Source organism: Nymphaea colorata, chromosome 2 (assembly GCF_008831285.2).
Source record: "Nymphaea colorata isolate Beijing-Zhang1983 chromosome 2, ASM883128v2, whole genome shotgun sequence".
NCBI lineage: Eukaryota > Viridiplantae > Streptophyta > Magnoliopsida > Nymphaeales > Nymphaeaceae > Nymphaea > Nymphaea colorata.
The window spans coordinates 15,204,779-15,230,594 of record NC_045139.1 but is presented as its reverse complement, the minus strand read 5'-3'; the positions used below and the strand labels follow the sequence as shown (position 1 = coordinate 15,230,594).

Sequence of the window (25,816 nt, the reverse complement as noted above, 5' to 3'; positions counted from 1 at the left end):
AATACAATTAATTGTAATAAAGTATATAATTATATAATAAATTAATAAAAATATTATTATAAATAACTTATCGAACCGAGTCGGGCCTAACGAGGCTAACTAGATTGGCCTGACAACTTATCAGACCGGTCAAGCGGGTACCACAGCCGATGTTTGAGTCAAAATGTATATAAGAGTGATGAGGGAAGTAAAGAACTAGAGATGCAAAACTTACTTACGACAGAGAAAGCCCCAAACTATTAGGGAGAAAAAAAGCGAAGGCCGGTTGAACTTGTGAAATTACATATAATGCACTTGTGTATATATAAACATATGTACCAATCACATTTTTCTCTTTGTTTTTTTTCCTAATCATCCGTTATGTTAGATTGAACGACTCTAGTTAGATGATTGAATGTTTCAAAAAACGAGAATCACCATTCAGTTTTCTTCTCTCTCTCTATATCTAATATATATATATATATATAATTGGGAGACGTGGATCCAATTCAATCCTATCGTTTCTACAAGTAAATAAATGCTTAATCAGGTAGGGAACAGCGAAGTTAAGGATCCCTACAAAGGCTCATTATTAAATTGTTAAGGAAGCAATATGAGAGTTAATTTGGAGATATTTGGTCTCTCCATTTACACTATTTGAAGAGTTAGTGGCTTCAAATGAGACATCTCATCCCTTGACAGCTTTCACTTCAAGGACGGCCACCATGTTCTCCCTCTTTTTCTTAAGGATAGCAAGAATCTTTGTCCCTTGTCCAACCAACCCCTTACAAACAAACAATGTGTACTTTCTCTCTCTCTCTCCCCATGTCTCTCTCTCTTCTCTTGTTTGTTTCTTCCCCAAAATTTGAAAATGGGTGACAACTTATCACCCAATTGTTTGGTTAATTTAATGTATCTTCTCTTTTTGCTTGACTCACTTGCTTTCTCTCTTCATGTGTATACGTGTCCCTTAATATTTTGCTTCTTCTTTTTTTCTTTAATATTAATATATAGCTGTAGTAAATGAATGATGATTAAGATCATCTCAGTCATCTAATCAGAATTGTTCATTTAAAATAGATAAATGATGTAGAGAAAAACAATAAGAAAAAAACATGAACTAATGCTAGAAGCGACTTTCAAAAACCAAAGTCACTATTTGATTTATATATATATATATAATTTTGTAGCCATCTCTCCATTGTATATCGTGAAATTTCAGTTTAACGAAAAAGAGCAACTTAGGTTCAAAAAAAGAAGAAAGAAATGGCTTTTTATTTCTCTCGTTTCCTTTTTACCCCAGTAACTATTCATCGCACCTATCTTTCAGGCTATTTTTCCGGTAACCGTTCCGTTCCGGTTTGAGGGGCTGTGACCTGGTATGGTATGGTAGAGTACCACTGCAAACCAAACCATCTTCCCACTTACTCCCTTTTCTAAAAACAGACCCCGACGTCGTTAAAAGTCCCACAATGGGTTCCACTCATTGTGGCATTGACCAGCGACCACGTTCCCTCTCTGGGATCAACATCTTATCATCTACTTTCTTAATTCACACTAAATCTTCAACATCGAGACATTAATCTTCAAGAAAACAGAAGCATTTACGTCAGTATGTTCCATCTTAGTGAGTTTCTTTATTAGAAAGGATACAGAACTTGAAGTTGGCTAGTAATTAATGAATGCCTCTGGTTCTGTAAGACATAAACAGTGGTTCATTTGTCCGAATTAACTGCCTTCCCATAAGACTAAAGTCTGCTAGCATGAGAGCAGAGACACTTTGTAAATGAGTTGCACCCGAGAGAGAGCAGAGCAAGATTTGGTTACAAGCAAGGGTGTGCCAGCTTTCCAAAGACATCCCATCCAGCCTTTCACTTCGCCATTTTTTTCTCAGGTCCATCTCTATCTCTCTCAACAGAAAAGGAGGCAGCAACGTCGCAAGCGGGGCTGGCCTTCCGCCACCCTCCCACCAACAGCGCCGTGGGCTCCCCCCCTCTTCCTCCTCCGGCGCCGAGACGCATTCCTCGCAACCCCATCACGTTGTTTCTGCTCCCCTCGCTTATCCCTTTATATCGCAAAATCCGGTGGAGATCATGATGAACAATAGCAAGGCTGGCGGCAATGGCAGCCAGGCCTGCGCCTCGTGCAAGTACCAGCGCAGGAAGTGCAACTCCGACTGCCCCCTAGCCCCTTACTTCCCGCCTGACCAGCAGAAGCAGTTCCTCAACGCCCACCGCCTCTTCGGCGTCAGCAACATCCTCAAGATCCTCAAGAACCTCGACCCCGCCCAGCGCCCCGAGGCCATGAAAACCATCATCTTCCAGGCCAACATGCGCAACAAGGACCCCGTCCGCGGCTGCCTCGGCGTCATCGAGGATCTCAAGAAGCAGATCGACTGGATCAAGGCGGAGCTTGACATCACCCTCGGCCACGTCCACACCATCAAGCAGCAGTTGCAGATCCACAATGGCGCAGCCCCTCCCCACGACGTCGGCATCCCCGCCTCCTTCAGCATGCACCAATTTCACGCCCCTCCTCCTCCGTTTATTCAACCGCAGCAGCAGCAGCACCACCACCCCCACATGGGTGCTGTCGCTGTTGGCCACGTCAATCCGGCTGCCATGGCCATGGCCGGTGGCATGGACGCGGGCTTCGGACCTGCCAACGGCATGAGCTTCGCGGGTGGCTCACCGTGGGTGCAGCAGCCTCAGATGCACGGCGGCGAGTCGTCCGTTAGTCCCAAGCCTGAGCCGGCAGGTCTGTCGTCACCCGGCGTCGGCATTCAGGACTGCGACGAATTCAAGCCTTTCATCGATTTGTTCGACGATCGGCAGCCGTTTGTCAATCCGAAGGAGACATTAGAATGCAGGTACGTACATAATAAACCCACATGTTTCCCTTACATAATAAACCCACACGATTTGTTCGACGAATTCTATGCATGGTTTTTTTTGGTGCAATTTGGCTACAAGGAAATCGACGCAGATCGTTCGTGATGATTTTCAGAAACTATATGTTACACCTCCTTGCACACAAGCAACGATAACTCTGAACATTTAGATCTCAATCGAAACCTAACAGTCAAAGATCTAAGAATTTTGCCGTGCACAAGAAGATGATAATTTGAGGTGAAGATATAGCAAATAAGCAGAAAACTGAAAAAATATTGGCCTGTTGATAATGTAAAGTTCCTATTTTGATCTCTCTCTATATCAAAATAAAAACTAAATCTGTTGGTAGTCAGCTAACAAGAAGTTCCAATTAACCATGACTACAATCTGTTCATGTGGTAGAATGTTGCTACCAAGCTTATATGAATTCATAATCTGAAAGTTCATGACGAGTGTCCTTTGCAGCAACCCTAGGGAGAAAATTAGGATTGCTTTTGATGCACTGAAAGAAAGTTTGGTGGAAGAAAATTTTCTGGATCTTCAAACGGCCCTCCGACCTTGACCGACCAGAAAAACCTTATAAAAGACCTTCAAATTGGAGAACTAACTCCCACGTTTGATTAGACCCTAAATAACCTTCAGCCAAAGTAAAATAAAATTCATGGCATCAAAGATACCTAAAGCATTTAAGTTAGAGCCATATGATGTGCTTTTTGTGATAGAAGGGCCGGGGATCCCCATTAATATTAATTTAAAGGAATTAATTTGTCCTGATAATTGGCGATCGTTTGCTCGAAGGATCTGCCAACTCTGAACCAATCAAGCTTGGCTAAGATGAAGTGGAGTCATTCAAGATTCTGGTAGCCCCATGTAATGCACAGTCATGGAGAAGTTCCAATGAAGGAACAATTTTGTAGGATCTTTGTTCACCCCTTCCGACCACTCATCAGTGTTGATCATGCAATTGAGTTTCAGTAGAAATGTAAAACAGTCGTTATTCATAACGTAGAGTTGGGCAATGTCATTTAGAGTGGTCATTTGGAGGATTTGGAGATTTCACAATGAGGCAACTTTTGAGAACAAGCAAACCCAAACGAAAAGGAATTGGTTAAATGCTTGGTTAGTATCAAGTTTTTCTTGAACAAAACCTTGTCTCATTGAAGAGTCAATAATATCGACTCTGGCAAGAAAAAGATCGAGATGAGTGGGAATCTCCTTCTAGGCATTAACAATGAATATCTGTGGAGTTTTTTCTTATTAATGGAAAGTGTGGTGCACATGGGAGCAACGATGCCAGAATAGGTGGAGCTGGGTTCTAGTCTAACTGTACAGTCTTCAGAAACAGACTTGGATGAACAAACTAAGATCGGAATTCTGGACAACAGAAAGAATGTAGTAGGTGCTTGTTCAGACTCGTTATTGCACTGATTCCAAACGATATCTGTCATTGTTGTAGTTAAATTACATTTGTTGGCCTCTCAAATTACTATTGACACCTTGTTTTCTGTGCAATCAATGAAAGTTCATTGCTAGATCTTTCAATTCATAAAATCATCAACTCATAAATCTCAAAATTTCATCGGAACACGCTAGTCATGTCGTTATTACAGCAAAACTAATTACCTCAACAGATCGTCAGAACTTCATCTGCTTTCACTTTTTCATTCTATTATATCTAAAGCGATGCCTTCAGTCTAATATATACCACAAATTATCACTTCCTCCCTACCCTCTCTCGTCAAGTTGCAACACTCAGATCCCGGATTTTTTTAATGCTTCCACTTGTACCGTGCCAACATGCGTCATTGGAGCCGTAGTAATTCCCTGTACAACAAAGCCCAAACATATTTTAATTTTTTTGTTGGTAAACTAGGTAACAAGCATCTGATATAGTCATCTTTAATCTTATCTTAATCTATGAATCTCTATAGCATGAATTCTCTCTATCTTGCTTCTCAATTAAGTTAATTTCTGCTCCATAAGTACCAGTCTAACCTGTGTACATGGAAGAACTTCACCTGCCCGGATTGTAGAAGAATTGATTAGTATCTACCAGTAGGTTTGAGTCGGAAGCCTGGTGGTTTTATTTCATCTTCTTCGCATCCAGAGCACATACGAAGACGTGGACGATGTAATTTGACATGGTGATAAAACATTTTTACGTAATCAAGTTTCAGGCCTATGCTCTCAGATGTTGGCTAGGATACCCATGATGTTAGAGATAGAGGAGGTTGGAGATCAAGAACTAGTTCTGTTAGAGCTAATGTTTAGATGTTTCGAACCAAGGGATACTTGGTCTAGGCCTTCTCTTTGATGAAATTTTAAAAGTCGAAGATTTACAGTGATGCATCAGGTTAATTGGAAGATGGATTGCTTGGAATTTCATCAACTTTTAGGCTATATGTTGTTCACAATAGAGGGCACGCTTATTAAACTCCAAGAGTGAAGAGAATATGAGTCAAACCCACGAGAGAAGGTCCCTCAAAGGAGGGACTTGGCATACAGAGAGGCCTCTAAAGAGTGTTGTGTTGCTTGGTGTTGAACAATATGGTTTAAAATTTTAGAACTTTTTTCTTTGCTAAGATGATTATTGGAACCACCTAGATCTGCCAATCTTTTATCTGAAAGGCTTTCCTAGTGTTTTAGCCTTGCAGCGTACAACACAAACACACTGCCAAAGTCGAGGCATGGTTCAACGTGAAGGCTTTTCGGTGATCAACAAACAATGGGTGAAACTCCTAGTTGAGATTCACACTTTTGCATTAAGAATTTTTGGACAGTAAAAAAATTTAGTGTGTAACTTAATTTTGATACTGAGAACTTTTTTTTGATAATAATGCTAGACATTTATTTTGCCTTTTACTTCTATTTTGTTGTTAGGTAGAAATTAAGTGGCAAGGAACGCATAATAAGCCGCATCATTTGTTTGCAACCATATTGTCTTTTATTCATCAAGTACTTATGGAACTGGTTGTCTTTATAAAGATTAGTGTGCTTTCAAGTTGTTGAATTACAATATTTTGTACGAAAGGGATGATAATGGCAATCTTTTTCCCTTCTTCTTCAATCTTTACATTCACTAACGAGGGATGTTATATTTTTTTTTACGCAGCGGCGAATCATCGTTTAAAGAGGAGCAGCAAGACCATGAATTAAAACAAGCAGCTCAACTATTTTCTCTCCGAAACAATATAGATAGAGATTCACAACACATGTAAGCTATGAAGATGTAGACGAATGATTCTAGGGCAAGACCATCAAGTGGATGAATTTGATAGCTTGGGAGATCTTAGCACTCAAGTTCAACATTCCAGCGAGGATATGGTGGAGAACCTTCTTGAATCCCTAAATTTTTTTGAGCTCCCTATCTTCTTTCAAGATTACTTACCAATCCTATCACCGCCAGAATATGTGCAACTAAAGGAAAAGCACATATGCTTATTAGATGTCCGGCCAAATTCCAGGAAATTGGAGATTTTTCTTTGTTCTCTCATGAGCCTTTTCTTTTTAATTATAGCTTTTTGTGAATAGAATGAAATACTGCAAGGTACTGATTTTGATAAATGCAAGAGACAATCTCGGACACGATGTTCCGAGGTTAGTACACATCCCGTAATAGTGAAAAACGGAACCCCGTTACAGCGACAAGGAACATGATGATATAGTGGATAAGAGGTGAGCGATATGATGCTCCATCATAAGAACATGACAAAGTGACATGATGCTCCATCATAAGAACATGACAAAATTTGGCCATTTACCAACGGAGATCCGCTTCTAGGGATAGAAAAAAAGTATAGTTTTATTAAAAGGAGACTTTAACTTTTTTATTACTGGAAGCACAAAAGGTAACACAACTTTGAAAATTTTTTCATCTAACTGTTTACTATGTTTGAGGCGTACCTTATTTAAAGTGATTAAATGCAAACATTCAAGCACGAGCAGTTTCTTGTTATTTCCTCAAAATTAAGGCTGCCCTGCAGATAATAAATAAAAATCACTGTACCATGGAGTGGTATCTAGGGTGGTGTGGCGGTTCATCGTCTCTCTCATGAATAGACCATTAACATGTGCGAATAGAGTTGATCAACCTCTTTCTCAAGCAATGCAGTTGCAGCTTTCTCAATATCTCCCTCTACACTCTTGAAAAAGTTCCTAAATTGTGCAAGTACTCTATTAACCTCTAGCAAAATACAAGTTTTCCTTCAGTCTTTTGTTACACTTCCCATCTAAGACTGCAATGAAGCATGGCAGGGATCGATTGCAGCCAATTGTTTGTCATAATTCAAGTACCATTTACAAAACAACTGAAAAACAGAGAGCAGAGGAACCACATGAATGCTTGGCATTAGTTTATCATCGCATGTGCACGAAGGCATACATCCAAAAAATCATTTACACACTGAAAAGGAGAAGCACCAGCATTTGTAAGATGAAACAGTTCTGCAAGATCCACATCGATTTCCGATGACAAGGATTACAGAATCTCCATGCAGGAACAACTCGCTGATAAATCTATCCCTATTTACAGGCTAGTTCTTCTTATTGACTTTACCAGTCTTTGGCATCTGCACAACTGAAGCATATTAGAGGTAAAGGAATAGGTAGAATGTTCCAAGCTTCCAACCTGTCTGGTCACACAATCCTTTAACCACATCTCGGTAACATTCCCCAGAACAATATTGCAGTGTCCGTCAAAAGCATGAATGCGTCCAAGAAGTTTCTTGTTGTTCCGAGTCTTCCGACAGTTTAGCAGTGCCTAACAGCAGACAAAGTTACACTCTCATTTTGCTAAAAGAACAAGGCTTCATATCATTGATTTGAAAGACCTCGTTCACAAAGCCGCTTGACACAAAGAAGAACTACCATTTACAAAGGAAAAAAAAGGCTACAAAATTATGAGCACACTGACCTGTGAGTTGCCCTTAAAATTTATCATTAAAACAGAGAGAGGACCAATATTGAACTTTCCTCCCTCATGACCTCAACAATCAATTGTATCCATGCGTAGGGGTGTGGGTGTGTGTGTGTGTGAGAGAGAGAGAGAGAGAGAGTAAGAGCGAGAGAGAGAGAGAGAGATGATTCAGAACTCATTTCTACAAACAGAATCCTGAAAATCACTTTTTAGAAGGCTTCATATTTGAAAAGTTGAAAAGAAGAATGAAAAGAAATATTTCCTACATATAGGGAAATGCATTCAACCAGTTGAGCGTGGGACTGGGTGAAGCTGCCCCTCCCTCTTTCTCTCTCCCTTCACGTCCTCTCCAATGGGAAGAGAGAGGACAGATGAGAGCCAGTGGCAGAGCTACAAATCCAATTGAGTGGGCACTTAAGTTAGTAGAACAGGTCTAGGGAGGGCATTTCACTACTTGGACCCAGCCCTTCAATGTATTCTTAAGTGTTTCACACCCCTCCAGCTACTTAGCAAGAGGTTTCAACATTAAGGTTTTCAAGGATAAGAAAGGTCAAGAGTTTAATCCAATGCGCAGCTTGTGTACATCAAAAAGAATTTTATATATGACTTTGGATTTCGTTATGTGCGTGACCTAAATCCAATCCATTCACATCTACTCTACAACAACCATTAAGGGATTAAAATTAGACTGTGATCCAAAATGCACATCTTTTCCAGCTTGAACACCATATGGGTGTGTGATTATCCTGGGGCAGAGATTTGAGCGTCACATCGTATGTGGAACCTACTTTATAGTGATTATTTATTAAACTGCGGATTTTCAAGCATGGACTTGCAATCCTTTTTGTCCACTATGTCATGCATCTTTCAAACAAGAGACCTAAGATCCCTTTTCAAATCCATGAATTTGAGATCAGAGGCATGCAAGCATGGTTCATCTGTGTCCGAAGCAGATGAGATTTGCAGGTTGACAGAAGTGCACCATGGTGTTTATTCAATGTGGTAGAGTACTTTACACACACACACACACAGATATATATATATATATATATACATCCTAAGTTTCTAACGAATGCATTTTCTGTAGACTTACTTTTTCAGAAAATGACAGCTTATACTTTGACTTTCTGAAAAAGTATCTTTGGATCACATAATGGAAAAGATGAACCAGGAGAAATTTTTTACGTCTTAAAAAAGAGGTGATGAGCAAAGTCCAAGATCCACATCATGCATGATTCCTTATATTTGTAGCTTTTTACCCATAATGTGGATGGTATTGAGATCAGCCCATATCCAAAGTTTATTTTGCCCTTCTATTTGCCTTCCTAAGATTTGTGCATCACGTCGTTGATTTAAATAATAATTTTATCATGTTGAAAGTTGAAACCAACACCCTGGCCCATTAGTCATCCTCTTGTGTTGTCAACATCTTCTTGTGCTGTCTACAATGGCGGAGAGAGACATTTTTGGTTGGGAAGTGACAACACATACTAAAATAAAATAAACAAAATATACTTATGAATTAAAGTGAAACAAAACAGCTAAAGTCGTGAAACACTTACAATTGGCATCGCCTGCTTTTCATATTCTGAAAATAATTCATGATAGCTTCATTGCTGATGGCGTCACATATATCCTTCTCAACATAAGTAACCAAAGCATCGCTGATCAATTCATCTCCTATCTCATTATCTAGCCGAGTATTGATGTTGCACATGACTGAAAATGCCTTTACAACACTTGTTGTTGCAACTGGTAAAGTTAGTGTCAATCTGATCAACAAATAAACTAAAGGAAATTCTTCATGCTTTTGAGTTGCTACCATCATTTCTGCAAGTTCTGCCAAAGAATTTAAACTTGAAAACTTCACATTATTCTTCATTTCTATAATATATTCATCCAACTGCTTTTCAAGTTTATCCAAGTCAGCTCCACAAAAGTCCTTAGGATAAAGATGAGCAAGATGAACCAACTTATCTTTATCAAAAGTAGAAAAAGAATGCTTGGGACTTAAACATGCCACAGAAATGAGGAACTCCACATTTGATTCAGTGAGATGAGCATTCAATTCCTGAAGTTGCAAATCAATGATAGTGTAAAATACTTCATCGCAATAACGACGCAAACATGTAATTCTGTCAGCCACACGTCTTGGTTGTCCTTTAACTGTGCACAAGTCCTCTAGATCAGGAATTAGAATATCAAATTTCTTGCAAAATATGGATATTTCATTCACAAGAGAGTCCCAACCATTGTCTCTCATATTTTGAAGGCCCTGTTTTGATGCAGCAACCAAACTCATTACATGAACAACTTTTTGATCATTTTCATGCAGTGCTTCTGAAAGCTCATTAGTTAGCCCCAAGACTCTAAACATCAAATGTAAGCAAAACACAAATTCAAAACCTTGCAACCTCTGTAACAACAGAACTGCATTTATCCTTTTTCCTGAAATTGTATTATCTGCAAAGTACTCTAATACCTTGATCACAGAAGAATACATGTTGAGTAAATTGATCAAAGCAACATAATGAGAACCCTGAGTATAACCAGGTTGTTTGAAACTTATCTCTTCATTTAATCCTTGTCCTATTTTAAGTTCACCTAATTCAAGTGCTTTAGCAATTTCCATCAATTCCACTTCTTGAACCAGCTCAAGTCTGCCACACAAAGTAGTAAAAAAGTTAGACAACTCTTCTAATGTGCTGAAAAACATATCAAGTAGCCAATGGGTTCTAAAGGCCGCAACTAATGCCAATTGGAGTTGATGTGCAAAACAATTAATATAAAATGCAGACTCATTTTCATTTAATATAAGGGTCTTCAATCCATTAAAGGCTCCCCTCATACTACTTGTTTCATTGTAACCTTGTCCGCGCAAATTTGATATGCTTAATCCATGCTTAGAGAATGCATCTTCGATTGATGCTTTGAGTGATACAGCATTTGTCTCAAGAACACATATAAGGGCAAGAAATCGTTCCACTACTTGGCCTTCTTCATTAACAAATCGTAAAACAATAGCCATCTGTTCTTCAGTTGATGCATCCCGAGAATCAAGTAATATAGAGAAAAATGTATCCCCAAGCTCATCTACAATAGCATTTCTTGTTTCCATAGCAACAGCTTTGATAATATCCTTATGTATATCAGGATATATCAACTTGTTATTTTCTAAAGCATTTTTCAGTACACCATCATTTATTTCATTGCTAAACTTTGCAAAAAGCTTCAACAAATCAATGAAAATGCCTTCACTAAGAGATTCTTCATCATGTGCAGACAATGCCAATCCTTGCCTCAACAAATATCTCATTGCAATAATTGCCCAAAGATGAATCTTGTATTCATCATTTTGCTTATTAAATATAGTCACAAGATGTTGCATTTGTTGCTTCAATGCTTCACACTTGATTCGTGCTAAATTATGAAAACTGTTAGGGCCTCCAACATGCTTATCAAGCCTCTTTTTCTCTTTCCAGTTATCGAATCCTTTAGATACAAATGCCTCTGTATTGAACTTATTTGTATGCTTTGGCTTGAAGAGGTAACAATATCGACAATATGCTTTGTGTTTAGTTGGACTATACTCCAACCAGTCCTTATACTCATCAAACCAAGCTGGATTAAACTTCCGCTTTTGATGGTTTCGTTGGAATACACAATTACGAGGTTGATAAAGATCTTGCAAAAGATATGCTTTGCGAACACTATCTTGAATATTGGGATGATAATTGTATATAGGAAGACGAAGTGCAGGATCTGTAGGCAAGTTTGCTAGATCAACTTCAATATTAATTGGAACCTCACTTGATTCTCCTTCTTTGCATGATGCATTTTCTTCTTGATTTGCAGAATATTTATCAAAGACAAACCTTTTCATCAAAAACTTGTCCATTCCTACACATTAAAAATAAAAAAAATTGATAAGTATATAATCCACAATGTCTTGTCTAAATTTATAATGATTATATAATCAACAATAGTCAATATATGTCTTTTAACAATTTTATATCAATAGAAATATATCATCATATTGTGTGACAGTAAATAAATAAATAAATGCATAACCAATGACAAAAATACATATTCAACAAAACATTTTCTACCATAAATACATAATGCTATTTATCTCTTGAGACAATATATTATAAACAGAATATTCATTGATCAATATATAATTGACAAGTAATTCCTTATAGCAATATGAAATTGACAATTTATCTCCACTTGCAGTACATAATAAAAAATATTTCCTGGAACAACATATGTACTTAATAATGCATAAATAGTCACTGACCTCAACTGAACCTTAATTTCTTGATAGATCCAAGACGAAAGGCAAGTAGTAAAATGAACTAATTACCCAGGGAACCTGAACAAGTACAAGATATTAGATGTATCATAATTCCAATAACGTACACAAAAAGATCAAGCAGAATCAAGGGACCATTATTTACCCGTTGTTCAAGAGCTATGGGAACATCACAAAGTTTGTGCTAGGAATATTTGTTGGAATATGTAATTGTGGCAGGACTATATTACATTTCACAAAGGAGAATTCCTAACAACCACGTAAGCTACATAACTTTTGGGTGTTCATTGACAACAATGGCATGCCAATCTAGATATTTGAAAGACAACATTACAAAAAAAAAACACCGAACATTTGGCCAAATAACAAATCACCTCTCAACATTGAAAAGTTAACAAATACGTATTTGACTTTTGAAAGATATTCGCAAACAGCCACCTACTGATAAATAGATGAAAATAATGGCTTTTATGATGGATATTTTTGCCATTTTACCTCAAACATATAATGTTTTAATTCAGTGTTGTACGATACGTACGATACTGGGCCGATACGTACGATACGATACGTATCTTTTACAAAATACGATACGATACATGCCCTGTATCTTACGATACGGGCTGATTTCAAAAAATGAGGGCTGGAACCCCCTTTTCGAGTTTTTTTTTTATAAAAACCCGGCCCTTATTCATTTTTAACCTAGAGATTGTGCCGCCGTGAAGGGAAATTATAGATTTCCATTGTTAAATCATCGATTTTCAAAATGAAATCATCGATTAAACCATAGATTTGTGCGTGGGTGGCTGATTCTCGTTGGGAGGAAAGAGGTTTTTTTAAATCATGAAGATTAAAATGAAGAAGAAGATGGAGATGAGGATGAGAATGAATATGATGAAGATTATGAATGAGAGTCGAGAGTGCTTTCATTTTATATGTATTGACATTGAACATTTTCACAATTTCATTATCATCTTGTGATGTAAACATAACATCTAAAACTTGTTTTTTGATGTGGTATCTCATAGACTTATGGACCTTATGACTTATAAATCTATGTGTTTTTTATGAAGAACATATTATTCTTGTTTTTTACTGATTTTTTATGAATTTTTTTATTTTTTTTCCTATTTTTTCTGATTTATTAAAAAAAATGATACGGTTACGATACGTTACGATATTTTACGATACAGCGTATCTTAAAGCCAGACCGATACGGCTTACGATACGCTTTTTACAACATACTTTTATTTTAATAGGCAGATCTTTGAGAATTCCTCCCAAAGTTGAGAACCTATTTGTTAACTTTATAAGTTCAGCGGTGATTTGTTATTTGCCCAATATCAGGCACCCTTTCATAATATTTTATATTCTAAACCACACTAACATGGAGATTAGCATTTTCAAATCACCAGAAGATTTGACGTAGAACAAGGAATTTCTAACTAATTTAGCAAAAAGTTAGTGCCTTCTCAATGCATCCACCAAATATAAGCCCCTAGCATCCCTTGGGATAACTTGTACCCTATGTTTATATTGGACAAAACAGAATCTCTGATTCTCTACATCATTTTGAAGACCAATGGAAAGATACTACCAAGATTATGTACCAAACTTGTTTAAGATTCCTTCATGTTTTAAGGGGTATCCACGATAAGTTCTGTAAAGGGCAAAAATAGGGTTAAAAATATGAAACTAAAACAAATTTTGTTCAAGGCAAGACAACAAAAAAGAATCAGGAGAGAAATACTAACACCTGAAAGCAAATTCAGAAACATAATTTTGTATGTTATTGTTGACCATTAAGAAAGAAAAAGGTAATTTGTCATCAATAGTATAGCCACAAGCAGAGATTTTCATCTAAACCAATGTTTCCTAACTATCGAATAACAGATGGAAATAATAATGTCACTCATGAAGAATGACTAATCAGATGGATTATGGACTAAAAAACAATCCTTTAGAGAGTTTAACCCACTAAAGTATCAGAAAGATAAATGCTATGCCATGATTGACAGTTGAATCAAACCCCAGCCTGGCTTGTTGTCTTATTAACCTTTTAATGTGTTTTAGATGCAAATAAAAATCCATCATTTTTCTTGAAATCATGAAGGATGCACCTAGAAGCAGAAGACAACGGAAAGGTGAAAGCTCAAAAGCTCATCCATAGACTTGAATTTTTTCTTTAAACCAAAAACATGACTGGTTAATCAACATTTAGCTTCATTAAATCGACAACTAATACAATTAGCTCCAGGAGATGAAAGAGAAGGAAAGACTTAAAAGATCTTGAATGCAAAACAAAACAAACGAAGAGCGAGAGAGAGATAACGGTCAGATCCCATATTTTTGTTTCTTACCGTTGATTTAGTTATGCATCAAGTTTAGATCACTGTGTTTCAACAATTCCGCAGGTTTTATAAAATGCTAAAACAGTCAGAGACCAGCAAATTTCTGCGCTATCATACGCATGTCTAGGTGTACAAATTTATAATCTAAGGCATTGCTTTCTTTAAATATTGCCTTTTCTTTCAACGTTAACAATGTAATATCTACTATTCCTCAGAATTAATCAACCTATCTTGACATATTAGGAACTCCCAGCAACAAGAGAAGCTAAGAGCCAAACGTTTAGAGAACTGATATTGGCATCATCAATGGCGGCTAAAATGCAATAAATTAAGAGAATAAACACGTTAATTAGATTTAGGCAACCATTTGAAGGACAACCTGAATTCCGAGAAGCGTAAAAAGTAAGTGACATGAGATAAATGAAACAGACAGATATATTAACTAGAATAATATCAAAAGTCACTAAATCCAAGAAGCAAGAAAGAAATCCAGAACTGCACCGAAAGCTACCAACCAAACGACAGCGATTCATCCTCAACCTGATCGGCGTTCCATTAATCGTCCGCAAAACCAAGCATGCAACTAAACTTTAAAAGGAAACTATTTAAGAACATTTCAGCCTCACAGCTTGGTCACTTGCCCTCACTCATTGAATCACTTTAACCAAGTAAAACCTATACTAATACTCTTTGAAATTGCCAACAAGTCCCTTATCTGACACTTGGGTTCTTGACTTCGAGAAGAATACAAAATTGAATACCATAAATGGAGAGAGAGGGAGGGAGACCGTAAACTCCCCGGCTAGTCCTCCTGCCGGAAAGTGCCTCGCCGGCTCCAACGTCAATGGCAGATCGGGTCAGTCTGGCGCTGAGACAAAAAAGGCAGTGGGGGTTTCTCCGCTGTTTAGGGCATCTTCTCGTCGTATGAGCGTCGGGTCTAGACCTCCGGGATCCGTTTTTCTTTTCCATTTTGATCGAACCTTCAGACAGAAAAAGGACTTCCAGTTTTAGGATCCAAATTCTTCTTTGTCGTCCCATTTTTTATTCTGAATTCAAATTTTGACATAAAAAAGAAAAGAGAAAAATTCCCAGTCATGTAATTTACATGTACATAAGAATTGGGTCATAATTCACATTGTCCAGATTTCTTTTCCATATTATTAAAAAATTATTCATTTTCTAAAGGAAGAATATACTTAATAAATGAAGATGATAAGGCGTTACACATTTAATGTAAGTTATTTAATCTATTAAATAATTTCGGTTGAATATTTCTTGGATATTGCTGATTTTGTCCAGACCCGACTGGACCGATCGGGATTCATATTTTATATCACATAGAGGAGAACTAAACGGGTCCACTGACTCTGGGGCACGTTGTAACGGCGAGGAATCGCGTGGGCTTTATTGGCATAGGGAAAAGGAAGAGGGAGGTTTCCAGCACTCAGCACCACCTTCCATTTGCTGCGAGCGACGTTCGAGCGGCCTCCCTCTGGATCGGTGTAACTTGCCGCGAAAATTTTTGTCGCCGGAGCTAGAAATTCCACCAAAAGGCTTGTTTTTTCCAGTGACTTTCTTGTTGGTCAGGGATGGGTATCATCGAGAGGATAAAGGAGATTGAAGCCGAAATGGCGAGGACCCAAAAGAACAAAGCCACAGGTTTCCTCTTTCTCCCCCTCGTTCTTACTGGCGCTGAATTTGGGATTGTTCATGTTGTTTTTATCGCGTATACTTTCGATAATCTCTGTGGTGGCAAATTTCGTATAACTGATGTCTGTAGTGGTTGTGGCTTCTTATCCGTGAAATCTACAGTGGAACTTTGAAATCTCTAGTGGTTGATTTTCCGGCCTAAAACTCGTAAATTCTCTTCCGATATCCCTATCACGATTCTGCATCATTGTGGTGCCGCCAGATATCCATTTCTAGATTCGTATATTAGCTGTGATCGTCAGTGGCTCTCTTTCGAGGATATTTCATCATTTGCTAATTAAAGCATGATAGATGAGATGTTCTATTCTGGAGCGTGGGCATCGTCATTCGATTACTTTAGCCTTGAAATTTAGACGTGCCCCTTGCCAAAAAGTTGCTCGTGCTCCTGGTGCTTAGTCACCGAATTTATCTGTTTTATTCAAGAACTTCTAAGTAAATGGCTTGACTTCACTTGATGGTGGAACATTTGCAGAGTATCATCTTGGGCAGCTGAAGGCGAAATTAGCTAAATTAAGGACTCAACTTTTAGAGCCTCCAAAGGTATGAAGAATTCCTTATGTCATACATGTCTAGGATAAAAGTTTTGGATACTGTTGAAGGGAAAACATGGTCATCATGTGGACCATTGTTTTGATGTGGCGTTTTAAACTTTTGAGTATACTACATGAACCCTGAAACAGGGATCTACTGGAGCTGGTGAGGGTTTCGAAGTCACCAAATTTGGTCATGGCCGGGTTGCATTAATTGGATTTCCCAGGTACCAAGAATAAATACTACTAGCCTTCTTTGCTTTTCATGCCTAATGGTTTGATATCTCCGCAGCTCTATTGAGTCGACTCTTAATTCTTTTCAAAGCATCGCAAAAGCAATTGAACTTTTTAATAGTTATGGACTTATAGTCCTTCTACCAATTTTCTTTGGTGGTCTGAAAGACTATTTCTGTATGTTTTAACCTGTGCAGGCGCTTTTAGCTTTCTTAGATCCTATCAGCTTCAATTCCATTAAAAAAAAAACTGCCTCCCAATTAACAATGGTTTCTTTCTTTGTGATAGTGTAGGAAAGTCGACGCTCCTAACATTGCTAACAGGAACCCACTCAGAAGCAGCATCGTATGAGTTCACAACGCTTACTTGCATTCCAGGCATTATCCAATACAATGATGCTAAGATACAGCTTCTTGATCTTCCTGGAATCATTGAGGGTGCCTCTGAAGGCAAAGGTCGTGGTAGACAGGTATACCACTTTGTGGTTACGTCATTTTGTTACTTTTCCACCATGTGTGTGGATATTTAATTTTTTACTTCTATCATTCAGGTCATAGCAGTTGCTAAATCATCAGATATTGTGTTGATGGTTCTGGATGCCTCAAAAGTAAGTTTTCCCTGCCATTGGAAATTTCAAACAAATAATTTTGTCTTGTACGCTTTATTGTTTTATATCTCAATCTAATTGAATGTTGCCATGTTAATTGAAGGTTGCATTTCTTCTTTCTTCAAACATCATCCTTGTGCCACAAACCATCTATTGGTGCTGAGAGTTTGGTACCAGTACCACACCATAATAGCATTCTAAATTTCTAATCCAAAGTATGTTCATGTGTTTTGAGAATTGGTTACAATTTTGACTAATGATAATTTTTTTTATTCTTCTGATTCATTAACCAGTGAGATATTATTATTGATTCTGGAGATTTCCGATCAACCCCTTAAATTGCTTCAAGATTTCATAAAGGCCGCGTGGGTAGAGCTTTAAGAATTTGCTGATGTTGTATATTGAAACTTCCCTTGAACTTTATAACCCAACTGATATTTGTATTGTTTAATGTCATAATACTTTATTTATGAGAGGGCACAGCTAATTCTGAAGTACATTCATTTTCATTGATTTTAAAATTGTTTGATAATTTTTAGCAAAAATATATTCCACTCTCATAAGCTTCTTTCTTGGTAAGTTTCTGTAGAATGGTTCCTTGGTGTCTACTGTCCTCTTTGCTGACCATATGAGTTTCCACCTATGATTCTGCAGAGTGAAGGCCATCGACAAATCCTAACAAGGGAGCTAGAAGCTGTAGGCTTGCGTCTAAACAAGAGGCCTCCTCAGGTATGCTCTCCTTTTCTTCTATACTTGATATTTCAAAATCATATGCTTCCTCCTTTTGACATCAGGGCAAGTTCCATTATCTTACTCAAAAGAGTTTAGCAGCACTACATTGTAGTTGGTTGCAAGGACTTCTCCATGGTGGAAAGAAACTGTTCATGGGCTTACTGGCTCTTTCATTCTTAAACTGTAATAGGCGCCTATTTAAAATGGATTAATAGTCTAAATTCAACATGATGTCCCCATGTACCTTTCCAACACAGCACTTGTTGACAATGAGTTTAATCCCTATGTTTAATAGATCATTTCTTATTTGTATGTCTCTTTTTGGTTTGGATTGGTTGGTCACTATGCTGGAAAAGCAGCTGGATATCTCTTCATGCACTGATATATGTGTGTGTGTGTGTGTGTTATTTATTTATATATGTCAGGAGACTGAAAAATTCATTTTCTGGTTTTCATCTTTTGTCCCATTGATATTTCTAGCCTCACTAGTTTTCTTTATTGTCATTTTTTTAGTCATAAGTAGGAACCTCTGGATATCACGCACCATTAGTCCCTTTTAGTCTTCACCCTTTTCATGTCACTACTATGGATTGCTGCAAGTTGACCGTTGGGTTGGGTTTAATCCCCATCTAGGAGAGTCAATCGCCTTTGTTCACAGATTTTATGATGATTTGTCTGTATGTTGCTCAGATCGGAAATATGAGACCCTAAAAAATTTAATGGTCTTTGATGCAGAAAACTGGTGCAAATTTTACAAATGTAGGCATGTAACATGACTTCTATAGCACATAACCCTCGACGGAGCTCCTCCACACCCACACTCCCGCATATCAAATATTTGTTTTATGTTTTTATGTATGATTTAACATTACTTTGCATGTCTATGTATTCCAACATTAGGAAGCCCACTGACATATACATTAGTTTTAAAATGTAGTTCGTTTCTTATTTCTATTTGTTTTATTTTCTTAAAACCAGCCGGACCATCTATCACAAACAACAATAGAAATTGTTGATTGATTTAGAGAAAAGGAAATACATCGTTGACTCTGCTTTTTGTTCTCATATATCATGACCCTTGTACCTTTTCTTGGCTTTTACAGATATATTTCAAGAGGAAAAAGACTGGTGGAATCTCTTTTAACAGCACTCTGGCCTTAACTCATATTGATGAGAAACTTTGCTATCAAATTCTCCATGAGTATAAGATCCACAATGCAGAGGTAGATATATGTCCTCTTTTTTCCTTTCAACAGTTTTAAGTATATTCGATCGCTTTATTATTTGACCTGTCGAGCCCACCTTCTTGGCATGGTAACAATACATCCGAGCCTGAGGCTTCCTCAGGTTTAATTTTGTCTTGAAACATTGCTGCACAGATGTATCTTGGTCGTTTAAATGATGGTATGATACTTCAGTGAGGTTGGATTGTAATGCAATCCTGAGGAGCAGATTTCATCTGTAGATCTGGTGTAATTAATTCTTTCCTTGCGATAAGACAGATGTTGTACAAAGACTTGCCTGACATTGCTTTCCTTGTCTTGATATCTGCTAACCATATTTTGATGGTATGAACTATGAAGTCTTAACAGGTAGCATGCAAATATGTTAAACTGGGGTCTTAATTGTAAATGATCATTTTTTTGTGCCAGATCCCTAAATTTATTTCCCTTTCGCTTTTGAATAACATGATATCTCTGTACAATTCTTCAAAGTTCACGTGATCATGTGGTACCTGGTTCTGGCTTCTGATGAATTAGGTATTGATATTCTCTTCCCTCGTATCATTTACAGGTTCTGTTTAGAGAAGATGCCACTGTTGATGATTTTATTGATGTCATTGAAGGGAATCGGAAATACATGAAATGTATCTATGTCTATAACAAAATCGATGTTATTGGTATCGATGATGTTGACAAACTGGCCCGCCAGCCTAATTCTGTTGTCATCAGTTGCAACTTGAAGGTATGTACCTTAGTTTTCGCAATATCTAATCTTCAATTGTTGTTTAATGTTCTCCATGAGCAACGCATTGTGACTGACAAGTGTTTTATTTGTTGTTGTTATAAAAGCTTACCTCTGTGAAGTTGTGGACAATCTTTGATAAAATCTGTAGAAACCCATATAATAGATTCTAGATTTATTCTTTTGTCTAACAATATCGGTAGTGCTTTTATGTTTCCTTTGTGCCAGCTCTTAGTTGCCTTTTTCTTGTTGCAGCTCAACTTAGACAGGTTGCTTGCTAAGATGTGGGAGGCAATGGGGCTTGTTAGAGTATATTCGAAGCCTCAAGGACAACAGCCTGATTTTGCAGAGCCGTTTGTTCTGTCTACTGTATGTTGAATGTATTTATTTTATTTTACTATTCACTAGTTGCCTGGAATTGAGTTATTGTGATAGTGGCATTAGCATTATTGTTCACTTTCTGTGCTCATAAATTTCAGGACAGAGGAGGCTGCACCGTAGAAGATTTTTGTAATCATATACACAGGAATCTTTTAAAGGAATTGAAGTATGTCCTTGTGTGGGGTACTAGTGCAAGACATTATCCACAACACTGTGGGATTTCACATGCTCTTAATGACGAGGATGTGGTGCAGATTGTAAAGAAGAAGGTAATTGAATGATCTTGTCATATGTGAAATGTAGCAGTTGAATTGAGAGCAAGTTTCAAGGATGAAGTGAATTAAAATGGATGCATTAGAAAGCTTGGAAATGCAGACAACTTTCATATGATTTCTTTCACTTTTTATTTTGAATCTTAATGTTGGTCATTGAAACCTCAAAACAAGTCTTTTGTGTTTCTGTCAGTATTTGCATGTAAATCTAAATTACCGTAACTAATTACCCGTCAACTTTCATATCGTAGACTTGAAGTCTCGTCTACCATTCTTGTAGATGGTATCTGACCTGCTATTTTTAACATGCTTTGTCTGTTATGCAATTTATAAATTTGACAATGAATCTTTTGTTTAAGTTGTATCTTCTGGTAGCTGTAAAGGGCACATCCCATCATGAAGGGAAAAATCTCATGAAAATATGTTTTTGTATAAGTTCTGATATAGGAAACTTTCTTTTCTTTGAGTTCATGTCAGAATCTGATTAGAAAAGGGTGGAATGTAGTATAGAGCACCTCTTCGTATGAACTAGATGAAATTTCTTCACATGGAAAACTTCTGAAAAATATTTCATATGAGAATTTTTCTCTTTAGTCTTTTGGAAACATGAGAAAGGGTGATATTTTTTTCCAGATGCAATTTTATCTCACCAGATGTAATTGACTATGGCCTGACTTCTGACATATTGCTTTAATGTTCGACCAAAGAGATGTTGCTTTGGTACAAAAAGGTTGTTCATGAAAGCTTATTTAATCGGCTTTTTCGGTGCTCTTCAGGAGAAGGAAGAAGGGGCAAGAGGGAGATTCAAGTCACATACGACAGGACCTGCTAGAATATCAGATCGGGTGAAGAAGGCTCCATTGAAGACATGATCTGTTCGAAGTTTGATTTTCCTGTGACCTACTCCATCAATCAGTCTTACTCCTTAGCTGGAGCCATTTGAGATTTCATGCTTTCCCTTCAGTGCTGGCGGTGGCGGACAATCCTTCAGGCATCTCGGAAGCTTTAGCTGTTGAGAAAATATTATTAGTGAGCATGGACTGTAGTCTCTCTTCATATTATGATCAAACAGGGGTTGTTTCGTACCCCTTGTCATTATTGAACTTTCATATGGAGATCGTATGAACACATAATGAGCAGTTTCTGTCTCATTATTTGTGAAGGCTAGTCTGAATCTTTTAGTAATTGAAATGGCAGATGGTGCCAACATTTTTATCAGAAGTTCTTGTGGTGCGTATCTGCTGCCCATTTGCTGGTGGGAGAGGTTTTTTTTTTTTTCAATGGAAAATGCACTCTTGGGAGATCTACTACCCATGCTGGTTTAACGTGTCATATTTAAACCTCAAAATAAACGTCTCTTAAATCTCAAAAACCTTCATACGGGCAAGAAGGAAGGAAGTCTGCCCTACCTGGAGACCATATGAAGCTTGAACCTATGAACTGTCCAGGTATCTGCTAAATGGTGCTATTTAATGTTGGAGTTGTCTTCCAAAGGTGCAGCAATGCTGCTTTGGAGGATAAGGGAAATGAGTTATCGTTGGGCAGGTATGAATAACATCATAATTTCCTGCCTCATAAATTTTGGCCGTATGCAACTAATTGTTTCATCTCTTCAACTAGTTCTTGGAAAAACTTTGAGGGAAATTTCGTCCAGCTTTCGAGGGGGGTCCCCTTGGTTATGTCAAATCCCGCTATAGCTTATTATGAGAGGAACAAATGAGCCTCGAGGGCTGTATAGGCCCAGCCCAGCTCTAGCTCAGTTCAGTTCATATATGGTTCGGCTTGTTCATATATGGCTCAGCTTTAGCTCAAGTCGAGATGTATAAAGTCAACTTGAACTCTACTCAATGGATGGTGTCGGAGCTCAAGGTTGACTTATATGAGCTAGTGAATCAGAACCTAAGTGAACTCGAGCTCAATAATCCTTTAGCTGGATTTAATAACTCGAGCTAAAAAGGTGTATAGAGATCTTCAGTTTAAACAAATTTAGATTTAATAACATGGATTTGGAGGGGTGAGGGAGTGTTTGATCCTAAATCTATGGATTTGGATCACTGCATATCTCATATCCATAATAAAACAAATGCAACGACTCAAGAGAATTGGGTAGGCGATGCAAATCGAAACATAGCAAGTAAGCCCTAGAGAAAGGGGGTTTCTGTTTGTGGATTGTTAATTAATAAATCTACTTTGCGTTGCGCATCCTTCTCATCACGTATTTGATTTGAGTATGTCCTGGGGCTCAGACTCGAATCAGGTGACATCCGATCCTGGATATGTCTTCAGGCAGTTGTCCGATCAACTTGGTGGCCCCAATTTAAAGATCATCTGTTTATAATGCCAAATCTGAAGTAGATCTGGCTAGTTGTTACTTAGGCGGACCCGAGAAAACCATGACCCGACCCAAACCTACCCACTTCACTTTCCTGCCGACTACCGTCTGTGGATAAACCCCCATCCACACAGAAAGAGCGAGAGAGCAGAGAGAAGATGGCTCTGCAGCTACTTCCATCATGCGTTGTAATACCATCTAAGCCCAAACCACTTGGTGGCATCTGCTTGATGCGTTTCCCAAGCAGTTCCCTCTCTTGCCAGTCCCTCAGTTTTGCCGCTAACCTTCAGGGAAGCCCATTCAATCGAGGTGAATTTCTTTTCGCTTCTCTCTGTCGTTTCTTCCTCCTTTCCATGGTTACCCACTGGCCTATGTCAAGTGTAGTGATGTCTTCTTTGAAGACTTCCTCGTTTTTTGCGAAGCCCTCGACGCCTCTCTGTGAGTTTGAGCTGAGGTTGGTCATCTTTTTGTTCTTGTTGTGCCGCAGGCACGTTGTGTTCGCGAGGAATCACTATAGCCCCTCGGAGAATTGCTGTGGTTTGTGCAGCTGGTTCTGGAAAGAAACCCGATTCAGCAGCAAAGAGAGCTCGCCAGGCCGAGAAGAGGCGCATTTACAATAAAGCAAGGAAATCCGAAATGAAAACCAGGATGAAGAAGGTATGGACAAACTTTAGCTGGGTGTTTCTTCCGTGGTTCCTCATTTTTTGGTATGAGCAAAGTCTTTCTGGTTCTCGGTCGTTTCATGTCCTCATCTTGCCTTATTTTGCTGGATGTTTTATTTTCGGTCAATTATGCCACGATTTCAGGCTCTGGTGCCTATGTGGATTATACTGATAGAAGATTATCTTTGTGTTCATGTTTTTTATATGATTGTTGTTTTTCTCAAGTACAATTTTTAATAGCTAATATTTCTCCCTTTGGTAATTAACTTAGTATGACATGGAATTATTTTTAACATTCTGTTTTTAGGATTATGATGATGATCAATATCGGGTGTAAATTGTCTCTTTATTTCGTAAGAATAGTATGAGGATTAGTTGGCAATCACAATTGATGTACTTGATCTATCATTTCTTCAACTTGGGGAGGTCTAACCTGGTACTTACTAAAGGGAATTGTAGTCCTTTGCATCCATTGAATGAGACTGTAGATTGATAGAGGGGTTCAATCACTTGACCAGGCCCCCAGTACATAAGTGAAGTTAGAAAACAATCTACTCAGGCAAATCCTAATGGCTAATCCAGCATCATGAACCCAGAGTACTTGACAAACCGCAGAACAAAATCAAAATCTATTCCATAGTATTTGGTAAAGATCATCTCGATTCCTGAGAGTGCTAGTTTCTAACATGCAAATCCAGCGTGCATGTCCATAAGCACCGAACAATTATGTATACGTTGGAAAGGAAGACTACATTGAGGAAACTGTCTATGAGTGATGTATCACTTCCTGCATACACAATCACTTCTTTGGTTCAGAATACTTTATATTCAATTATGTAATATATCCTCTTCATGCTTCCGAAAGCCTGCTGTTCCCTTGTATTTGAGTATGAAATGAGATTTTTCTGTTTTTCTTGGAACTTGGAAGGAATATAAACGCAAATTGCTTTTTGTTTCAGAAATGGAATTACGAGTGGACTATTAATAATTATGTTATGTTTATGTCTTTATGTAGTTTGAAGTTTCATTTTGTGTGGCATTATTATGCTTTTGAATACCTGATCGAACTGCGAAGTTCCTTGCAGTGAATTTCTATAGTATCCAACTTGATTTAGTCTGTCAGCTGGTCTGGCATTATTTTCCAACACATTTCCTTTTACATGTTATACAGGTGTTTGATGCACTTGATGAACTCTATAAGAAGACTGATGCACAGTTTGAAGAAATCCTTCCTGTTGAGAAACTGATGGCTGAAGCATATTCAACAATTGATAAGGCTGTGAAGGTTGGTACTCTCCACAGGAACACTGGAGCTAACAGGAAATCTCGGCTGGCAAGGAGGAAGAAGGCTGTTGAGATCCATCACGGATGGTATACCCCGGCAGCAGCTTGACAATTGCTCATGCACCAAATTGGAAGAGTGATCATGAACATGCATCTGTTTTTTTCTCTCCTCTGTAATTCATCTAAAGTTTACACTATTTTGTCTCGTTAGCTTGAATGTGCATTCAAAATGGGTAGGTCCTAGATCATTTAAATTAATTCAAAGAATTTTGAGTATATATACCAGGAGTCTCGACAAATTTAATCACCTGACGACAGAACATTAATCCTACAGCTATTACTGACTTTTGGCTGGTTAAAAAAATATGATTGCTAATTAAGTTTGCATATCATTGAGTTGGACAGTGTCAGCAAACGTTGAAGCCCAACTGAGAAAAAGACAACTTTGTGACTTTTCATTGTTCAGCTGCCTTGGTCCATGAGTTTCAAGATATGGTTGTCATTTTGGTACTACTAGATTGAGTCTGTCTGACCCCAAATGGGATGTGTGCCCTGCTATCAGTTGAATCATGTGTTGATGAACCAAGAATACTCGGCTCACTGAGGTCTAACGCAGAAAAAATTGTATGGCTGCCTCTCTCATGGATGTTTTAGTTCGC

At 37.9% G+C, this 25,816-nt stretch overlaps 4 protein-coding genes across 5 annotated transcripts; 3 read left to right on the top strand and 1 right to left on the bottom strand.

The window, feature by feature from the left end:
* Positions 1-1,933: 1,933 nt before the first annotated feature.
* LOC116248728 (protein ASYMMETRIC LEAVES 2-like) lies at positions 1,934-6,373 on the top strand. The gene is made up of 2 exons (XM_031621683.2): positions 1,934-2,848; positions 5,983-6,373. Exons 1-2 carry the CDS (start codon positions 2,073-2,075, stop codon positions 6,086-6,088), a joined length of 882 nt encoding a protein of 293 aa, XP_031477543.1. The 5' UTR covers positions 1,934-2,072; the 3' UTR covers positions 6,089-6,373.
* A 673-nt stretch (positions 6,374-7,046) lies between these two features.
* Positions 7,047-15,388, bottom strand: LOC116247624 (uncharacterized). Of its 2 annotated transcripts, none has more exons than XM_050075962.1 (4): positions 15,210-15,388; positions 12,086-12,160; positions 9,348-11,685; positions 7,047-7,629 (listed from the first exon to the last, which is right to left on the bottom strand). In XM_050075962.1, the coding sequence occupies exons 3-4, from the start codon at positions 11,681-11,683 to the stop codon at positions 7,620-7,622; spliced, it is 2,346 nt and encodes a 781-aa protein (XP_049931919.1). In that variant the 5' UTR covers positions 11,684-11,685; positions 12,086-12,160; positions 15,210-15,388; the 3' UTR covers positions 7,047-7,619. The 2 variants fall into 2 exon arrangements, with proteins under 2 accessions (XP_049931919.1, XP_049931920.1); XM_050075963.1 differs by having other exon boundaries at positions 15,237-15,377.
* Positions 15,389-15,833: 445 nt separating this feature from the next.
* On the top strand, positions 15,834-22,100 carry LOC116249135 (developmentally-regulated G-protein 2). Its single transcript, XM_031622289.2, has 11 exons — positions 15,834-16,107; positions 16,631-16,698; positions 16,839-16,915; positions 17,211-17,391; positions 17,473-17,529; positions 18,184-18,258; positions 19,365-19,484; positions 20,056-20,226; positions 20,482-20,595; positions 20,706-20,876; positions 21,656-22,100. The coding sequence occupies exons 1-11, from the start codon at positions 16,038-16,040 to the stop codon at positions 21,749-21,751; spliced, it is 1,200 nt and encodes a 399-aa protein (XP_031478149.1). The 5' UTR covers positions 15,834-16,037; the 3' UTR covers positions 21,752-22,100.
* A 1,217-nt stretch (positions 22,101-23,317) lies between these two features.
* LOC116248258 (30S ribosomal protein S20, chloroplastic) lies at positions 23,318-25,435 on the top strand. Its single transcript, XM_031620944.2, has 3 exons — positions 23,318-23,520; positions 23,699-23,868; positions 25,045-25,435. Exons 1-3 carry the CDS (start codon positions 23,370-23,372, stop codon positions 25,264-25,266), a joined length of 543 nt encoding a protein of 180 aa, XP_031476804.1. The 5' UTR covers positions 23,318-23,369; the 3' UTR covers positions 25,267-25,435.
* Positions 25,436-25,816: the final 381 nt, after the last annotated feature.